Source organism: Oncorhynchus keta, chromosome 9 (genome assembly GCF_023373465.1).
Source record: "Oncorhynchus keta strain PuntledgeMale-10-30-2019 chromosome 9, Oket_V2, whole genome shotgun sequence".
NCBI classification, from domain to species: Eukaryota; Metazoa; Chordata; class Actinopteri; order Salmoniformes; family Salmonidae; genus Oncorhynchus; species Oncorhynchus keta.
Window position 1 is genome coordinate 29117794 of NC_068429.1, and position 20302 is coordinate 29138095.

The following is a 20302-nucleotide window of genomic DNA, read 5'->3' on the forward strand; positions in this document are numbered from 1 at the left end:
CAGAGAGAGAGAAAGAGAGGCAGAGAGGGAGAGAGAGAGAGAGAGAGAGAGAGAGAGAGAGAGAGAGAGAGAGAGAGAGGAGAGAGAGAGAGAGAGAAACAGAGAAAAACAGAGAGAAAGAGAGGGAGAGGCAGAGAGAGAAAGAGAGGGAGAAGAAGAGAGAGAAAGAAAGGGAGAGGGGTAGCGAGAAACAGAGAGAAAGAGATGGAGAAAGAGAAACAGAGAGAAAGAGAGGGAGAGGCAGAGAGAGAGAAAGAGAGGGAGAGGGAGAGAGAGAAAGAAAGGGAGAGGGAGAGCGAGAAACAGAGAGAAAGAGGGGGAGATGGAGAAAGAGAAACAGAGAGAAAGAGAGGGAGAGGCAGAGAGAGAGAAAGAGAGGGAGAAAGAGAGACAGAGAGAAGGAGAGAGAGAAATGGGTGTGTGATGACTTACGTGGACACCTCAGCGATATGTTTGTGTCTGAGCCCCACCCACAGGTCATCATCCTCATGCAGCAGGACCTCCTTCTGAGAAGTATCTCCCATCCCAGGGGAATCATATCTGATACACACACACAGACGGACGGACGGACGGACAGACAGACAGACAGAGAGACAGGGGGAGAGACAGGCAGACAGGGGGAGAGACAAAGATAAATTGTATCTATACATAAAAACAGGCAAAAGCACTTCAGGTATATTTACTGTAATCAACTTTAGGAACATTATGTCACTTTCTAGACTACAGAAACTCTAGCACAGGATTTCCAGCACAGCCAAGAATTTCAACACAAAACCAAACCAGATTCCAAAGCTATTCTTCGAACCTGGCACAGATGCTCGAGTCCTGAATGTGTGTGGTTGAGAAAGGTACTCTGATCAAAGTCTCTAGTGATCTAAAACACCACAGATGATTGATTACCTTGTAGTGAACGTTTTGTGGGCGCTACAGCAGCCCTCCCTGAACTGTTTGTGTTCTTCTGTTTACAGTAGTTACACCTAAACCTTAGCAGCTAGCTAGGCCTCAGCCTGTCTGTTTCCTTGGAGACAGCTGAAGACAGGGATGTGAATGCAGAGACACACACACAGTGGAAAATGCACACACATACACACATGCACACATACACACACAAACACATGCACACGCGTACCTGTAGACGTCGTTTTCGATGGGCAGCAGGTCGTAGCCCATGGCCTGGAAGGTGAGCTCATGCAGGACGGGGGAGACGGGGTCAAATGCCCTGTCCAGGATGATCAGCTGAGAACGAGCCTTATCAGGACCCTGGAGAGAAAGTAGGATGGAGAGACGGAGGAGGGGTAGAGGAGAGAGGTGCAGATTCACTCTGTGTCCTTATAGCTCCTACATGAAAGATGTATGTAGTATAAACAATAATACTAATAATAATAATACATTTAATTTATAACACGTTTTTAATTGAAAGACAATTACAAAGTGCCACAGTGAGTGCAAGATGGGATCTTTTGTAGCATGGTGCTTGTTAAAGTAGCACACGATAACAATATATTTCAGTTTAGTACCTTCTTCTATGTTCTCATATTTTCACTGCTAAAACATTTCCTTTTGCCTCTCATTTTGTTATCTATTAAGCACTCTCCCCTCCTTCCCTCGTTCCATCCCTCACCTCTCCCATGGTGGGGTCATCAGCCTTGTAAGCATCCAGTTTGTCCTGCAACAGCTGGGCCAGGGTGGCATTGTCTTTGTACTCACTGACAGAGAGAGATACAGACAGACAGACAGACAGACAGACAGACAGACAGACAGACAGACAGACAGACAGACAGACAGACAGACAGACAGACAGACAGACAGACAGACAGACAGACAGACAGACGGACAGACACAGGCAGATTCTGAAAACTGAAAATATGAGAGGTTACCTCCCTCCTATCAATGAGAGTTGCCTACCTATTGTCAATGAGAGATTGTCTCCCTCCTGTCAATGAGAGATTGTCTCCCTCCTATCAATGAGAGATTGTCTCCCTCCTGTCAATGAGAGATTGTCTCCCTCCTGTCAATGAGAGATTGTCTCCCTCCTGTCAAAAAGAGGTTGTCTCCCTCCTGTCAATTAGAGATTGTCTCCCTCCTGTCAATAAGAGGTTGTCTCCCTCCTGTCAATGAGAGATTGTCTCCCTCCTGTCAATGAGAGATTGTCTCCCTCCTGTCAATGAGAGGTTTTCTCCCTTCTGTCAATGAGAGGTTGTCTCCCTCCTGTCAATGAGAGATTGTCTCCCTCCTGTCAATGAGAGATTGTCTCCCTCCTGTCAATGAGAGGTTACCTCCCTCCTGTCAATGAGAGGTTGTCTCCCTCCTGTCAATGAGAGGTTGTCTCCCTCCTGTCAATGAGAGATTGTCTCCCTCCTGTCAAAAAGAGGTTGTCTCCCTCCTGTCAATGAGAGATTGTCTCCCTCCTGTCAATGAGAGATTGTCTCCCTCCTGTCAATGAGAGATTGTCTCCCTCCTGTCAATGAGAGGTTGTCTCCCTCCTGTCAATGAGAGATTGTCTCCCTTCTGTCAATGAGAGGTTACCTCCCTTCTGTCAATGAGAGGTTTTCTCCCTCCTGTCAATGAGAGGTTGTCTCCCTTCTGTCAATGAGAGGTTACCTCCCTTCTGTCAATGAGAGGTTGTCTCCCTTCTGTCAATGAGAGGTTACCTCCCTTCTGTCAATGAGAGGTTACCTCCCTTCTGTCAATGAGAGGTTGTCTCCCTCCAGTCAATGAGAGATTGTCTCCCTCCTGTCAATGAGAGGTTACCTCCCTTCTGTCAATGAGAGGTTTTTTCCCTTCTGACAATGAGAGGTTACCTCCCTTCTGTCAATGAGAGGTTACCTCCCTTCTGTCAATGAGAGGTTTTCTCCCTCCTGTCAATGAGAGGTTGTCTCCCTTCTGTCAATGAGAGGTTACCTCCCTTCTGTCAATGAGAGGTTACCTCCCTTCTGTCAATGAGAGGTTACCTCCCTTCTGTCAATGAGAGGTTGTCTCCCTTCTGTCAATGAGAGGTTGTCTCCCTTCTGTCAATGAGAGGTTACCTCCCTTCTGTCAATGAGAGGTTTTCTCCCTCCTGTCAATGAGAGGTTGTCTCCCGTCTGTCAATGAGAGGTTACCTCCCTCCTGTCAATGAGAGGTTGTCTCCCTCCAGTCAATGAGAGGTTGTCTCCCTTCTGTCAATGAGAGGTTGTCTCCCTTCTGTCAATGAGAGGTTACCTCCCTTCTGTCAATGAGAGGTTACCTCCCTCCTGTCAATGAGAGGTTACCTCCCTCCTGTCAATGAGAGGTTGTCTCCCTTCTGTCAATGAGAGGTTACCTCCCTTCTGTCAATGAGAGGTTACCTCCCTCCTGTCAATGAGAGGTTACCTCCCTTCTGTCAATGAGAGGTTGTCTCCCTTCTGTCAATGAGAGGTTATCTCCCTTCTGTCAATGAGAGGTTACCTCCCTTCTGTCAATGAGAGGTTACCTCCCTTCTGTCAATGAGAGATTTTCTCCCTTCTGTCAATGAGAGATTTTCTCCCTTCTGTCAATGAGAGGTTACCTCCCTCCTGTCAATGAGAGGTTGTCTCCCTCCTGTCAATGAGAGGTTGTCTCCCTCCTGTCAATGAGAGGTTACCTCCCTTCTGTCAATGAGAGTTTACCTCCCTTCTGTCAATGAGAGGTTTTCTCCGTTCTGTCAATGAGAGGTTTTCTCCCTTCTGTCAATGATATGGGCGGCAGGTAGGCTAGTGGTTAGAGCATTGGGCCAGTAACCGAAAGGTTGCTAGATCGAATCCCTGAGCTGATAAGGTAAAAATCTGTCGTTCTGCCCCTGAACAGGCAGTTAACCCACTGTTCCTAGACCAGTTAACCCACTGTTCCTAGACCAGTTAACCCACTGTTCCTAGACCAGTTAACCCACTGTTCCTAGACCAGTTAACCCACTGTTCCTAGACCAGTTAACCCACTGTTCCTAGACCAGTTAACCCACTGTTCCTAGACCAGTTAACCCACTGTTCCTAGACCAGTTAACCCACTGTTCCTAGACCAGTTAACCCACTGTTCCTAGACCACTTAACCCACTGTTCCTAGACCAGTTAACCCACTGTTCCTAGACCAGTTAACCCACTGTTCCTAGACCAGTTAACCCACTGTTCCTAGACCACTTAACCCACTGTTCCTAGACCAGTTAACCTACTGTTCCTAGACCAGTTAACCCACTGTTCCTAGACCGTCAGTGTTTGTTCTTAACTGACTTGCCTAGATAAATGAAAGGGTGGCACCCTATTATTTACATAGTGTACTACTTTTGACCAGTGCCCATAAGTACACTATATAGTAATAGGGTGACATTTGGGATACAGTCATGTTTGTGTCCCTGTGGCTCACCCTCGGTATCTAACAGCAGGGTACTCCTTCAGGGTGGCACATAGGGTGGCCAGCTGGTCTGCCAGCCTCTCCATCACTGGGTTCTTCAGCTGGGTCTTATGGGGGCTGTAGAAACTCTGGAAGGCATCCGGGTTGTCCAAAGAGTACACCTGCACACACACACACACACACGCACGCACGCACGCACACGCGCGCACACACACACACACACGCACGCACGCACGCACACGCACACACACACACACACACACGCACGCACGCACACGCACACACGCACGCACGCACACGCACACACACACACACACAATCAAATTTAATCAATAAAATTTTATTTGTATAGTGCTTTATGTAAGCAGAGCAGACATTGCCAGGGAAAAGAGCATCATTCTCTAGCCAACTGCATTATTGGTAAGCTCAGTTTTATAGAAGATAGTTATCATGCACACTACCAAGCTTACCACAGTTGTGGTAGTGGGAGTTACTGCCCCAAAAAATGCATCTAACATTGTCTTGAAAGGGGTACAGTATCATTCCGAAACGTCGACCTCAATAAATGTGCAGAGGTCAAATGTATGTGTGTGTGTGTGTGTGTGTGTGTGTGTGTGTGTGTGTGTGTGTGTGTGTGTGTGTGTGTGTGTGTGTGTGTGTGTGTGTGTGTGTGTGTGTGTGTGTGTGTGTGTGTGTGTGTGTGTGTGTGTGTGTGTGTGTGTGTTATCATGTTTCTACAAGGCTAAGTTCTATACCATGTTGATCCACAGTTACACTGTATATTATGTTCTATGTATGTATGTGTGTATGAGCTGATATTCAGTGACAGTGAATAGACTATGGCCTTTCCTTCCTGCCTTTGTCTCTGCTGCAGTCCTCTCTTCTCCTCTCCTCTCCTCCCCCACCCTTCATCACATTCACCGTCTGTATCTCTCACTGTATCTCCTCTCTTCTGTCCTTTCTCTCTCCTCTCCTTCGCCATTCCTCTACCATTCCTCTTCTCTCCCCTCCTCCACTCTACTTTTCTCTTTCCCCTCCTTTACCTCTCCTTCTCCTCTCCTCTCCCCTTCCTATAGAACACAACCACCCACCCTGTGGCCCCATCTGCCCAAGGTCACATGACCACCCTTCTGCTGTGCATATGGGTCCCTCTCCTTGCCCCACTCCTATTGGCTGCCGTATGGTGCGGGGAGGCTGAGGGAGCCAATGAGGCGGGGTCCTTAGACAGGCTTATGAGCCAGCATTTCGCCAGGAGCAAAAACCTATGGCTCTGAAATAATCATCTGAGACAGGATGGGCAAAGCATCGTCAGCCAGCCAGAGAGCTGTGAGTAGTTCTGGAGTAGTCTATCAGTAAACAGTCTATCAGTAAACAACCCTTAGCTCACTGGTGACTCACACAGTCAGTCTACGTCCCAAGTAGCGCCCTATTCCCGATATAGTGTGCCCTGGTCAAAAGTAGTGCACTATAAAGGGAATAGTGTGTACCATTTGGCAGACTCTGTCAGCTGTGTGTTAAAGCTGCCGTGGCTCTGGGGATAAAGGGACCTAGGTGGCTGGATATGTCTTTCTCTCTTCTCTCTTTCTTGTTTTCATCGTTCCCTTTTTCTTCCTATCCCTATGTGCTTTCCTTGCTATCTATCCATCTATTCAGGGCTGGGTATTACCAGAGACCTCACAATACGATATTATCATAATACTTCGGTGCCGATACGGTATGTATTACCATTCTCACTATTCTATATGAATTGCGATTCGATACGGTGATTTTATTGCGATTTGATGTTCCAAACATATTGTTCACCATTTGTCTGCTGCGGGACAAGGGAGAGCCATGAGAAGATGGGCTTTAGATCAGTCATGGAAATCAAAGAGCTGGAAACAAATTGGCTCCCTATTTAAATAGAAGATCCTGGAGTTTTGGTGGAGGTACAGTCAAGTAGCACAAAAATGATATTTTACAAACGATACGACATATAATGAAAAATAATATCCCGATATGTAACTGCATGATTTTCCCCCCATCACTACTATTTATATATATATGATTCTCTTTACTGATATCCCTCCATACCTATTTCTGTCTGTCTCCATCTCTTTCTGATCCTCTCTCTTCACTTACAGCATTTCACAATCTCTCTCTCCCTCCAACCTTTCTCCATCTCAATCGATCTCTCTGGCTATTCTAGGATCTCTGTATCTTGTGGTTGTATTTTTCTACTATTTAAATTCTGCATTGTTGGGAACATTTCACTGTTAGTCTACACCTGTTATTTACGAAGCATGTGACAAATACAATGTGATTCGATTTTCTCTGCTTAGCTCTTTCTGGTTTGATCAATCTCCCTCCATCTCCATATCTCTCTGTTTCTCTCCCTCTGCCTGTTTCTCTCTCCCTCTGCCTGTTTCTCTCTCCCTCTGTCTCTCTCCCTCTGCCTGTTTCTCTCTCCCTCTGCCTGTTTCTCTCTCCCTCCGCTTCTCTCTCTCCCTCCGCTTCTCTCTCTCCCTCCGTCTGTTTCTCTCTCCCTCCGCTTCTCTCTCTCCCTCCGCTTCTCTCTCTCCCTCCGCTTCTCTCTCTCCCTCCGCCTCTCTCTCTCCCTCTGTCTCTCTCCCTCTGTCTTTCTCCCTCTGTCTTTCTCCCTCTGTCTTTCTCCCTCTGTCTTTCTCCCTCTGTCTTTCTCCCTCTGTCTCTCTCCCTCTGTCTTTCTCCCTCTGTCTTTCTCCCTCTGTCTTTCTCCCTCTGTCTCTCTCCCTCTGTCTCTCTCCCTCTGTCTCTCTCCCTCTGTCTCTCTCTCTCCCCTCCCCTTGTTTCTCTCTCTCCCTCCGCCTCTCTCTCTCCCTCTGTCTCTCTCCCTCTGTCTTTCTCCCTCTGTCTCTCTCCCTCTGTCTCTCTCCCTCTGTCTCTCTCCCTCTGTCTTTCTCCCTCTGTCTTTCTCCCTCTGTCTTTCCCCCTCTGTCTTTCCCCCTCTGTCTTTCTCCCTCTGTCTTTCTCCCTCTGTCTCTCTCCCTCTGTCTCTCTCCCTCTGTCTTTCTCCCTCTGTCTTTCTCCCTCTGTCTTTCTCCCTCTGTCTCTCTCCCTCTGTCTCTCTCCCTCTGTCTCTCTCCCTCTGTCTTTCTCCCTCTGTCTTTCTCCCTCTGTCTCTCTCCCTCTGTCTCTCTCCCTCTGTCTCTCTCCCTCTGTCTCTCTCCCTCTGTCTCTCTCCCTCTGTCTCTCTCCCTCTGTCTTTCTCCCTCTGTCTTTCTCCCTCTGTCTTTCTCCCTCTGTCTTTCTCCCTCTGTCTCTCTCCCTCTGTCTCTCTCCCTCTGTCTCTCTCCCTCTGTCTTTCTCCCTCTGTCTCTCTCCCTCTGTCTCTCTCCCTCTGTCTTTCTCCCTCTGTCTCTCTCCCTCTGTCTCTCTCCCTCTGTCTCTCTCTCTCTTTCCCTCCCCTTGTTTCTCTCTCTCCCTCCGCTTCTCTCTCTCCCTCCGCTTCTCTCTCTCCCTCCGCTTCTCTCTCTCCCTCCGCTTCTCTCTCTCCCTCTGTCTCTCTCTCTCCGCCTTTCTCTCCCCTCTGTTTCTGTCTCTCTCCCTCTGTCTCTCTCCCTCTGTCTTTCTCCCTCTGTCTTTCTCCCTCTGTCTTTCTCCCTCTGTCTTTCTCCCTCTGTCTTTCTCCCTCTGTCTTTCCCCCTCTGTCTTTCCCCCTCTGTCTTTCTCCCTCTGTCTTTCTCCCTCTGTCTCTCTCCCTCTGTCTCTCTCCCTCTGTCTTTCTCCCTCTGTCTTTCTCCCTCTGTCTTTCTCCCTCTGTCTTTCTCCCTCTGTCTTTCTCCCTCTGTCTCTCTCCCTCTGTCTTTCTCCCTCTGTCTTTCTCCCTCTGTCTCTCTCCCTCTGTCTCTCTCCCTCTGTCTCTCTCCCTCTGTCTCTCTCCCTCTGTCTCTCTCTCTTTCCCTCCCCTTGTTTCTCTCTCTCCCTCTGTTTCTCTCCCTCCCTCTGTTTCTCTCTCTCCCTCTGTTTAGTACCTGTGATTCGTAGGGCAGGAAGGCGATGTTGATCTCAGTCAGGGTCTTGATGGATTTGGAAGCACGGCTCTTTACTAACTCGTTGAACAGTGGGTCCGGGCAGGCTGAAACAGGGAGAGATTGTTGTGAGTTTCAGTGCTGGTTCTGTGTGGCTCATCTGGTAGAGCATGGCACCTGCAACATCCGGATTGTGAGTTTGATTCCTGCTGGGGCCACCCATATGAAAATGTATGCACACACTACTTACTGTAAGAGGCTTTTCATAGGATTATGTTGGTGAAATTCAGAGCGATTTTCTATTTTGGATGTCTAGATCAACTCCGTTTTGTAATAAATTGAACAGTGAAAAAAGTCTTCTCTTTGGTTACACATTATTCCTTCCATGAAACGCTTTAACCAACATCACAGCCCTCTCCACTAAGAATGAATGGCTGTGAGAGTATTCACTGATTGGCTGTGGCTGCGTCTGTGGTTGCATTTAATGACCTGTGTAGTGAATCTGTGTTGTGGAAAGGCTCCTCAGGTATCTACTCACAGTCAGTGAAGAAGACGTGGGCTGCTTTGTATTTGGCTGAATGGGGGTCTTTGAAATCGCCAATCAGGGTCTGCACAGACTGGAAAATGAAGGATACAAGATAGTGAGGTGTGTGTGTGTGTGTGTGTGTGTGTGTGTGTGTGTGTGTGTGTGTGTGTGTGTGTGTGTGTGTGTGTGTGTGTGTGTGTGTGTGTGTGTGTGTGTGTGTGTGCGTGCGTGCGTGCGTGCGTGCGTGCGTGCGTGCGTGCGTGCGTGCGTGCGTGCGTGTGTGTGCGTGCGTGTACCTTGTCCGTGGGGGTAATCAGGTAAATGGCCTCCAGGGTGGGAAGAGGCTCTCGCCGTTTGTTTATGTCCTCCACAACTAGAGAAAATAAACAGAAGAGAGAGATGTGGTTATATCATGTTTACTGAATGTTGAGCCATGTTTACCAAATGGTAGCTACATTCAGAGATGAAGAGGCAAAGCAAGAGGTTTCAATCTCATCATAATCTGTCCACAATAAGTAAACCGATAAGCAGACTGCCTGTCTTCCTGCCTTTGGAACAACAACTCTCATTAAGGCGGGAGACCAGACCATTTCGTCATCATGTACAGGATCTTTGCTGCAGTGCTAACAATGGCTTACTGGTGATGCCATCTGACATGATGTCTGTCATCTTGCAGCAGGAGGACAGCATCCTCATGCTCAGCTGGTCCACAATCAGCGCCTGAGACAGGAAGAGAAACCAATGAGAAACCAGGGAGAGTGAGAAAGAGTTAGTCAGAGGCTTCAGAAAACAAAGTCTCTAAACATGTTGACTTTTAACATTGGTAGCACTGGTGCACCCAACTTTTAAAAGTTAGAAGCACCTGACTAAACAGGATTCAGGAGCACCAGAAAAAGAGATTGATCTAAATTCGTTTAGATAGCCTACATTAGGCCAGTGTGACTGCTTTTGAAAAACATGTCCTGAAGTAGCTATACAGGAGCCACTTGCCTTTCTTCCAGTGCCATCTTAAACCATATTCATCAAGTTACCAGGTTGTTGGTTACCAAACAAGTCTGCAGCCCGAGTAGTTTAATACAGCCCGTGACATGGTTTATAAAATAGTCAAATGTGACCCGCATTTTTGTGAAAAAAATGGCTGTGGCTACAGATCAGTTTGTAACACCCCCATTCTGGCATACATCTTTATACTGGTCCTCCATGGGATTCAAACCCACAACCCTGGCATTGCAAGCACCATGTTCTACCAACTGAGCTACACAGGGTACAAGGCCTCAAAATGCACCATTTTGTTTCTCTCCGTCGTCCACACACTTTCAACACTTGGATAATAAAGCATTGAAAGGCTGACATTGGTTGATTTTCAGTTTTTAAGTATACGTTTTTTCAAGTTGATTGACTACAAAAGTATTGTCCAACCCATAGGGTATCTCATTGCACCCTTACATGTCATGTCTTGAAATATGCAGACAGACGGATATTTGATTTATTTCCATTGTAATACCTCTGACAGACACTTTTGTAACGCCACCACCAACTTTTGGACTTTCTAACATTCCCAGAAGGAATGGATCGTTATAACCTAATGAAAAATGAACCTGGTAATCTAATTTAATCTACTGCAGGCCTCACTCCTATGGGTCGAACCTTCTGAATTAATGATTATATTGAAGGTAGAAGCCGCCTCTTAACGAGTTCCCGAGAGCCGATTTGTTACCCAACAAAATAACATACATTTATTTTGCCTAATTGTTTTATTACTACAGACAGTAGGTTATTATTGTGCCCTTGTGTTTACCCAAGTTCTCTCTCAACTCAGGGACCACCTGCCAGACGATTTTTGTTTTGCCCGATGTAGGAGAGAGACTCTCCGAGAGGAGAGAGACTCTCGGACTGAAATATTCACACGACAATTAATTTACCAATAGCTCCGCTAGGTGTGAAAAATCACCCAATTTGTGCACAGTTTAGACTGCCGATAGATAATGACGTCAGTCAGAGTTGAGTCCTATTGTAAAGTATAGCCTAATGGCCAAAAAGGGCAAACTTGCAATGTATTTGATGCTTAAGTCCTCTAACGTTTTACATTTCAAACTCCTTTACTTTCCTTTCAATATCACAGACCTGATTTGCCCTAACAAAAAATGCATCAACCCCTGCAAATATATACATTTCTTATAATCACATAATAATTCAAATGAAATGAGATGTAGCAAGAGGAGAGAGACTGCATACGCTAAAGACAATCAGAAAGAATGTGTCTTTAACCCTGCATTATAATATGAACACTCAGCCCAATGCATATGTTCCTGCTTCTGTTGCCTATTTGAGTGTTTGTTTAATATCCTAGTGATGCTGGGATCACCAAGCCTCACGCAACGTAACATGTCAGATAAAGTCTGTTCTTAAACTGTTCTATGCTGTATATTAAAGGCTTTACATTTATTTTCATTAGACAGACTCTCTGTTATTACTTATAATGCATTTAATGTGCAGAACAATTATATTGTAATCTAACAGCCCCTGTTTGTCATGCAACAGTATCTCTTGCACTTTGACAATGATTTGACATGCGGCATGAGGCCTCACATGATATGCCTAAAATACTTATATACACTAGGCTAATAAATAGTCACATTTTACTTTGGATTGTTTAATGAACCTATATCATGTTATCCCTTTGGAGCACATGCAAAAGCCATTTGGAGTTGTTGAACAGGAGTGACAAAATGTATTACAATTTAATTGGAGTGAACGGAATGAGGAAGAGGAAGAAGAAGAACAATAGTGTAAGAATTGCTCTTCCTCTGTAGCTATTACTTACTACAACTGTTGTTACACTATAAGGTTTTTATTCTAAGAGAAAGTAAAATGTTACGTTATATTGTAACGGCGTTCGTTTGTCGAAAGAGAGTCGGACCGAAATGCAGCATGGTTGTTACTCATGTTCTTTAATGAAGAAACGACGATACATGAAATAACTTAATAAATACAAAAACAACAAACGGAACGTGAAACCTAATACAGCCTATCTGGTGAACACTACACAGAGACAGGAACAATCACCCACGAAATACACAGTGAAACCCCGGCTACCTAAATATGGTTCCCAATCAGAGACAACGAGAATCACCTGACTCTGATTGAGAACCGCCTCAGGCAGCCAAACCTAAGCTACACCCCTACTCAGCCGCAATCCCAATGCCACAAAACCCCAATACGAAACACAACATTAAAACCCATGTCACACCCTGGCCTGACCAAATATATAACGAAAACACAAAACACTATGACCAAGGCGTGACAGAACCCCCCTAAGGTGCGGACTCCCGGACGCACCTCACAACCATAGGGAGGGTCCGGGTGGGTGTCTGTCCATGGTGGCGGCTCCGGCTCGGGACGTGGACCCCACTCCATTAATGTCATAGGTCCTCCCCTTCGCGTCCTGGGATAATCCACCCTCACCACCGACCATGGCCTAATAGTCCTCACCCAGAACCCCACTGGACTGAGGGGCAGCTCGTGACTGAGGGGCAGCTCGGGACTGAGGGGCAGCTCGGGACTGAGGCAGCTTGGGACTGAGGCAGCTCGGGACTGAGGGGAAGCTCGGGACTGAGGGGAAGCTCGGGACTGAGGGGCAGCTCGGGACTGAGGGGCAGCCCGGGACTGAGGGGAAGCCCGGGACTGAGAGGAAGCCCAGTACTGAGAGGAAGCCCAGTACTGAGAGGAAGCCCAGTACTGAGATGAAGCACAGGCAGGTAGTAGGCTCCGGTAGATCCTGGCTGGCTGGCGGATCTGGAAGATTCTGGTTGACTGGCAGATCTGGAAGAGACTGGTTGACTGGCAGATCTGGAAGAATCTGGTTGACTGGCAGATCTAGAAGATCATGGCTGACTGGCGGATCTAGCTGCTCTATGCAGACTGGCAGCTCTGGCTGCTCCATGCAGACTGGCAGCTCTGGCTGTTCCATGCAGATTGACAGCTCAGGCTGCTCCATGCAGACTGACATCTCAGGCTGCTCCATGCAGACTGACAGCTCTGGCTGCTCCATGCAGACTGGCAGCTCTGGCTGCATCATGCAGACTGACAGCTCTGGCTGCTCCATGCAGGCTGGCAGCACCTTGCAGACTGGCAGCTCCTTGCAGACTGGCAGCTCCTTGCAGACTGGCAGCTCTGGCTGCTCCATGCAGGCTGACAGCTCCTTGCAGACTGACAGCTCCTTGCAGACTGGCAGCTCCTTGCAGACTGGCAGCTCCTTGCAGACTGACAGCTCTGGCTGCTTCATGCAGACTGGCAGCTCTGGCTGCTTCATGCAGACTGACAGCGCTGGCTGCTCCATGCAGACTGGCAGCTCAGGCTGCTCCGAACAGGCAGGAGGCTCCGGCAGCACTGTAGAGGAGGAAGGCTCTAGAAGCGCTGAACAGGCTCCCGACAGCGCAGGAGGGAAGGAAGGCTCTGGCTGTGCTGAACAGGCGAGGCGCACTGAAGGCCTGGTGCGTGGTGCTGGAACTGGTGATACTGGATCGAGGACACGCACAGGAAGCCTGGTGTGGGGAGCTGCTACCGGAGGACTGGTGTGTTGAGGTGGCTCTGGATAGACCGGACCGTGCAGGCGCACTGGAGCCCTTGAGCACCGAGCCTGCCCAACCTTACCTGGCTCGATGCCCACTCTCACCCGCCAATACGAAGAGCTGGTATGAACCGCACCGGGCTATGCACCCGCACTGGAAACACTGCGCTCCATAGCATAACACGGTGTCTGCCCGGTCTCTCTAGCCCCCCGGTAAGCACAGGGAGTTTGCGCAGGTCTCCTACCTGGCATAGCCATACTCCCTGTAAGCCCCCCCCAATACATTTTTGGGGCTGACTCTCAGGCTTCCATCCGCGTCGCCGTGCTGCCTCCTCATACCAGCGCCTCTCGGCTTTTTCCGCCTCCAGTTCTTCCTTGGGACGGCGATATTCTCCAGGCTGAGCCCAGGGTCCTTTTCCGTCTAATATCTCCTCCCAAGTCCAGAAGTCCTTTGATCGCTGCTCCTCACGATTAACAGGGAGAGTTGACTCAGGTCTGACTCCTGACTCTGCCACTCTCTCCCTAAGCCCTCCCCCAATAAATTTTTGGGGCTGACTTTCGGGTTTCTTTCTGCGCCGCCGTGTCTTTCTCTTCGACTCCATTCTCCTATAGCCCTCTTCGCACTGCTCCAGCAAATCCCAGGCGGGCTCCGGCACTCTCTCTGGGTCGACCTCCCACCTGTCTATTTCTTCCCACGTCGTATACTCCGTACTTCTGCTGTCCATAACGTCCTCCCTTCGCTGCTCCTGCTGTCGCTGCCTGTTACCACGCCACTCAGTCCGGATGTGGTGGGTGATTCTGTAACGGCATTCGTTTGTCGAAAGAGAGTCGGATCGAAATGCAGCGTGGTTGTTACTCATGTTCTTTAATGAAGAAACGACGATACATGAAATAAATGAATAAATACAAAAACAACAAACGGAACGTGAAACCTAATAGAGCCTATCTGGTGAACACTACACAGAGACAGGAACAATCACCCACGAAATACACAGTGAAACCCAGGCTACCTAAATATGGTTCCCAATCAGAGACAACGAGAATCACCTGACTCTGATTGAGAACCGCCTCAGGCAGCCAAACCTAAGCTACACCCCTACTCAGCCGCAATCCCAATGCCACAAAACCCCAATACGAAACACAACATTAAAACCCATGTCACACCCTGGCCTGACCAAATATATAACGAAAACACAAAACACTATGACCAAGGCGTGACATATATTCTGTTATATTCATAAAATATATGGTTTACTGCAAGTGATGTCTGCTAAATTAACAAGTTGATGACGAAGCCATAAAGCCTCAGCTACTAAACACAGATAAATAAAAACCCCCCAAAAGGTTTAACATGTTTTCCAGACCAGAGCTATGTGTTTCATTTATTACATTTACCTGTGGAATGTTACCAAATAGATTTCAACAATAGAAAGAAGCATCTGGTGACAGAGAGTCATGCGGAGAATGGAGTGAAAGTGCACCGTACTGTAAGTGCTCAACAAGGCTGTGGGCCAGGTGTAAATGGTTTAGCAGGACAATAGACTCTTGCCGAGTTTAGGGACTTTAGGGATTTATTAATGCGTGTTTGCGCAGCATTTCACTTCACCCATCTGTTTGCATAGCCCACCACATGCACTGTTTTCTAACCACATCTGGATGGATCCATAACGAATTACTATGGGAATAAATCACTGAATGAGAGAAATATTGGAATAAAGTAGGCTAATGCAATTGGTGGCATGAAATTGTTGCATGCTGAAACACCCAAAGTCATCCAATTGTTACGATAAGATTTGAAGTGTGTGGTCAACCGGAGTGTGGTCAACCGGAGTGTGGTCAACCGGAGTGTGGTCAACCGGAGTGTGGTCAACCGGAGTGTGGTCAACCGGAGTGTGGTCAACCGGAGTGTGGTCAACCGGAGTGTGGTCAACTATTTCAGCACCGTTTCACTCACTCAAACATTTTGTGTTGCTTGGAAAAACAAGGTTAATTAAAAACCATTCAGAGCAATCAAAACATCTGGCCTGCATGGACCTCTGTAGGATTATTTGTAAAAGTAAGCAAGCACCAACAAGCTTCATAAAGATGCCCTCTGATGGTCAAACTAGCATCAACGGCAACAATGTCTGACAGGAACATAAAATACGTCATGGACTCCAACATGCCATAACATTGTGCAGCATCCCGCAAGCTGTATGCTGCAACTTTTAAATGAGGACCCACTGTACTTTTGTGAATATCTGGACATTGGATCCAAAAACAAACTGGTCACATTCAGGACATAACTTTGTAAGGACTGTGTTTGTGCAAAATGTTTCAATTAAAAACTGTGACCAGCTCAAACGCTGACTGTTGCGTCAATCGAAACTGGGCGTTCTAATCACACCAGTTTGAGAGTACACTGCAGGGACCACAGTAGAATGACCACACCAGTTTGAGAGTACACTGCAGGGACCACAGTAGAATGACCACACCAGTTTGAGAGTACACTGCAGGGACCACAGTAGAATGACCACACCAGTTTGAGAGTACACTGCAGGGACGGACCACAGTAGAATGACCACACCAGTTTGAGAGTACACTGCAGGGAAGGACCACAGTAGAATGACCACACCAGTTTGAGAGTACACTGCAGGGACCACAGTAGAATGCACCAGTTTGAGAGTACACTGCAGTAGAATTTTGAGAGTACACTGCAGGGACCACAGTAGAATGACCACCAGTTTGAGAGTACACTGCAGGGACCACAGTAGAATTTTGAGAGTACACTGCAGGGACCACAGTAGAATGACAGTTTGAGAGTACACTGCAGGGACCACAGTAGAATGACCACACCAGTTTGAGAGTACACTGTTTTTGAGAGTACACTGCAGGGACCACAGTAGAATGACCACACCAGTTTGAGAGTACACTGCAGGGACCACAGTAGAATGACCACACCAGTTTGAGAGTACACTGCAGGGACGGACCACAGTAGAATGACCACACCAGTTTGAGAGTACACTGCAGGGACCACAGTAGAATGACCACACCAGTTTGAGAGTACACTGCAGGGACCACAGTAGAATGACCACACCAGTTTGAGAGTACACTGCAGGGACGGACCACAGTAGAATGACCACACCAGTTTGAGAGTACACTGCAGGGACGGACCACAGTAGAATGACCACACCAGTTTGAGAGTACACTGCAGGGACCACAGTAGAATGACCACACCAGTTTGAGAGCACACTGCAGGGACCACAGTAGAATGACCAGTTTGAGAGTACACTGCAGGGACCACAGTAGAATGACCACACCAGTTTGAGAGTACACTGCAGGGACCACAGTAGAATGACCACACCAGTTTGAGAACACTGCAGGGACCACAGTAGAATGACCACACCAGTTTGAGAGTACACTGCAGGGACCACAGTTGACCACACCAGTTTGAGAGTACACTGCAGGGACGGACCACAGTAGAATGACCACACCAGTTTGAGAGTACACTGCAGGGACGGACCACAGTAGAATGACCACACCAGTTTGTTGCTAAGTGTCAAAGTGTAAAAAAAAGGTGGGAAAAAGGAACACAAGGTGGACTGCAAAAATAAACTCTCACCTTCCATTCCCCCTTCTTCTTCACCTTCTTGATGACATCATTCATAATCTCTGTGAAGGAGAAGAGAGGAGATGCACAGGTCAGAACAGTATTATTTTCTTCACATGCTTCTTCACTGTGTGTGCATCTGACCAATTTCAGTTGATACAATTCTATTTTTGTTATTTTCAATGTCAAAACCCCTAGCATATAGATTTGAGTGTACAGTACAGGTTCATAATATACAGTAATTTTCTCTTTCTGATTTAATTTCCTTGACAGACACTGTTTCCATAGTGATGAGTGACAGTGGAGCACAGGAGACAAAAAACACTCTCACACTCGCATCTGGGAACAAGGCCGTGAGAAGAGTCATTCCTCTATGGAGGACACACACACGTATGCACCCCCGCCCCCCACCACCACCACACACACACACACACACCTTTCCCTGCACCAACTTCATGACATCTAACACAGCCCTTTGCTTGCTCCGAAGCCCCAACCCTGTCAGGAATCTATCAGCATCCTGCTGTGCCAAACACACCTAAGTCAGGCTGTGCCCAGAGAGCCCCAAGCTCACAAACAGATACACACACACACACACGCTTGTGAGATAAGTAATGAGTGAGAATATGTTGAGAATGTCAGTAGGGCCAGGTGAATAGTACCTCCCTGCAGTGAGCTCCCAGATCAGCCACAGAGCACACTGAACCTTATATATAAATAATAATAATAAATAATATGCCATTTAGCAGACGCTTTTATCCAAAGCGACTTACAGTCATGTGTGCATACATTCTACGTATGGGTGGTCCCGGGAATCGAACCCACGACCCTGGCGTTACAAGCGCCATGCTCTACCAACTGAGCTACAGAAGGACCACAATATATGGTTCTATTGGACCGCATTGCTACTATATGCTCTTGACAGCCTGCCTCATATCTGTCATGTATAATTGCAGGTCATCTGACCCCTTTAAGAATACATCAGCATGCTGGCAAGGGTTCTGTTCTATATTAAGTGAATGGGTTGTGTGTTCATGTGTGTGTGTTTATTCATGTATGCATTGCCGACCGTAATGAAATACTCACATCATTGTGAACATATGGCTCATACGGAGGCTCATACGGAGGCTCATACGGAGGCTCATACGGAGGCTCATACGGAGGCTCATACGGAGGCTCATACGGAGGCTCATACGTATACGCTCTATTTGTTAGAGTTCATGTGTCTGTGACTCTGGGTATGACTGTGGGTACAATTCGGCAGGTAGTCTAGCAGTTAAGAACATTGGACCAGAACCCAAGGTCTCTGGTTCAAATCCCCGAGCCAACTAGTTAAAAAATCTGGCCATTTGCACTTGAGGAAGGCAGTTAACACTAAATGTTCCAGGGTTGCTGTCAATAATGGCTGATCCGTGACTACACTCTCCAAGGGTGTCTCAGGGGGAATGGGATTTGCAAAAAGCTCATATCCAATTCAGGTATAATACACAGTTGTACATGTGTGAAATAGGACAAGCGTCAGCACCTACATTGTCTGTTCTGCTAGGTCCATCCCTAACATTGTCTGTTCTGCTAGGTCCATACCTAACATTGTCTGTTCTGCTAGGTCCATACCTAACATTGTCTGTTCTGCTAGGTCCATCCCTAACATTGTCTGTTCTGCTAGGTCCATACCTAACATTGTCTGTTCTGCTAGGTCCATACCTAACATTGTCTGTTCTGCTAGGTCCATCCCTAACATTGTCTGTTCTGCTAGGTCCATCCCTAACATTGTCTGTTCTGCTAGGTCCATCCCTAACATTGTCTGTTCTGCTAGGTCCATCCCTAACATTGTCTGTTCTGCTAGGTCCATCCCTAACATTGTCTGTTCTGCTAGGTCCATACCTAACATTGTCTGTTCTGCTAGGTCCATCCCTAACATTGTCTGTTCTGCTAGGTCCATACCTAACATTGTCTGTTCTGCTAGGTCCATCCCTAACATTGTCTGTTCTGCTAGGTCCATACCTAACATTGTCTGTTCTGCTAGGTCCATACCTAACATTGTCTGTTCTGCTAGGTCCATACCTAACATTGTCTGTTCTGCTAGGTCCATCCCTAACATTGTCTGTTCTGCTAGGTCCGTCCCTAACATTGTCTGTTCTGCTAGGTCCATACCTATAGGTATGTATAGCTTCAGAAAGTATTCATACCCCTTGACTTATTCCACATTTGTTGCGTTACAGCCTGAATTCAAAATGGATACTTTTTTTCTCACCCACCTACACACAATACCCATTAATGACAAAGTGAAAACATGTTTTTAGAAATTGTAGTAAATGTATTGAAAATGAAATACAGAAATGTCTAATTTACATAAGTATTCACAACCCTGAGTCAATACTTTGTAGGAGCACCTTTGGCGGTGATTACAGCTTTGAGTTGTCTTGGGTACGTCTGTATCGGCTTTGCACATCTGGATTTGGGATTTTCTTCCATTCTTCGTTGCAGATTTTCTCAAGCTCTGTTAAGTTAGATGGGGAGTGGCGGTGAACAGCAATCTTCAAGTCTTTCCACAGATGTTCAATGGGATTCAAGTCTGGGCTTTAGCTGGGCCACTCAAGGACTTTGACATTCCTATTCTGAAGTAATATATAATAATAATAATAATATAATATAATAATAATATATAATAATAATAATATATGCCATTTAGCTGACGCTTTTATCCAGCGATTACAGTCATGTTGCATACATTCTACGTATGGGTGGTCCCGGGGATCGAACCCACTACCCTGTTACAAGCGCCATGCTCTACCAACTGAGCTACATTCATTCCAGCATTGCTTTGGCTGTATGCTTGGGGTCATTTTCCTTTTGGAATGTAAATCTTTGCCCCAGTCTAAGGTCAATTGCACTCTGAAGCAGGTTATCATCAAGGATTTGCCTGTATTTGGCTCAATTCATTGTTCCCTCTATCCTTACCAGTCTCCTAGTCCCTGCTGCTAAAAAGCATCCCCATAGCATGATGCTGCCATCACCAAGCTTCACGGTAAGGATGGTGTTAGGCAGGTTATGAGTTGTGCCCTTGTATTTCTTCAGACATAGCGCTTTGCGTTCCGGTCAAGGAGTTACATTTTTGTGTCATCAGACCACATCGTCTTTTGCCTTTTGCTCTGAGTTTTTCACGTGCCTTTTCGCAAAATCTAGGCGCTAACATGTGCCTTTTCCTTTAGGACTGGCTTCCGTCTCCCATAAAGCCCAGATTGTTGAAGTGCTGTAAAGACTGTTGTTCTTCTGGCAGGTTTTCC

At 47.0% G+C, this 20302-nt stretch overlaps 1 protein-coding gene across 2 annotated transcripts in view; it reads right to left on the reverse strand.

Moving 5' to 3' along the window:
* Positions 1–20302, reverse strand: part of LOC118388080 (syntaxin-binding protein 1) — a 48536-nt gene that overhangs the window by 16792 nt on the left and 11442 nt on the right. For both annotated transcript variants that reach the window (XM_052525638.1, XM_052525637.1), the window contains exons 2-10: positions 17028–17077; positions 9495–9576; positions 9153–9229; positions 8869–8947; positions 8334–8437; positions 4354–4502; positions 1622–1706; positions 1130–1260; positions 433–540 (exon numbers count right to left, since the gene is read on the reverse strand). In XM_052525638.1, coding sequence (XP_052381598.1) covers positions 433–540; positions 1130–1260; positions 1622–1706; positions 4354–4502; positions 8334–8437; positions 8869–8947; positions 9153–9229; positions 9495–9576; positions 17028–17077 — 865 coding nt within the window. The remainder of the gene's footprint in view (positions 1–432; positions 541–1129; positions 1261–1621; positions 1707–4353; positions 4503–8333; positions 8438–8868; positions 8948–9152; positions 9230–9494; positions 9577–17027; positions 17078–20302) is intronic.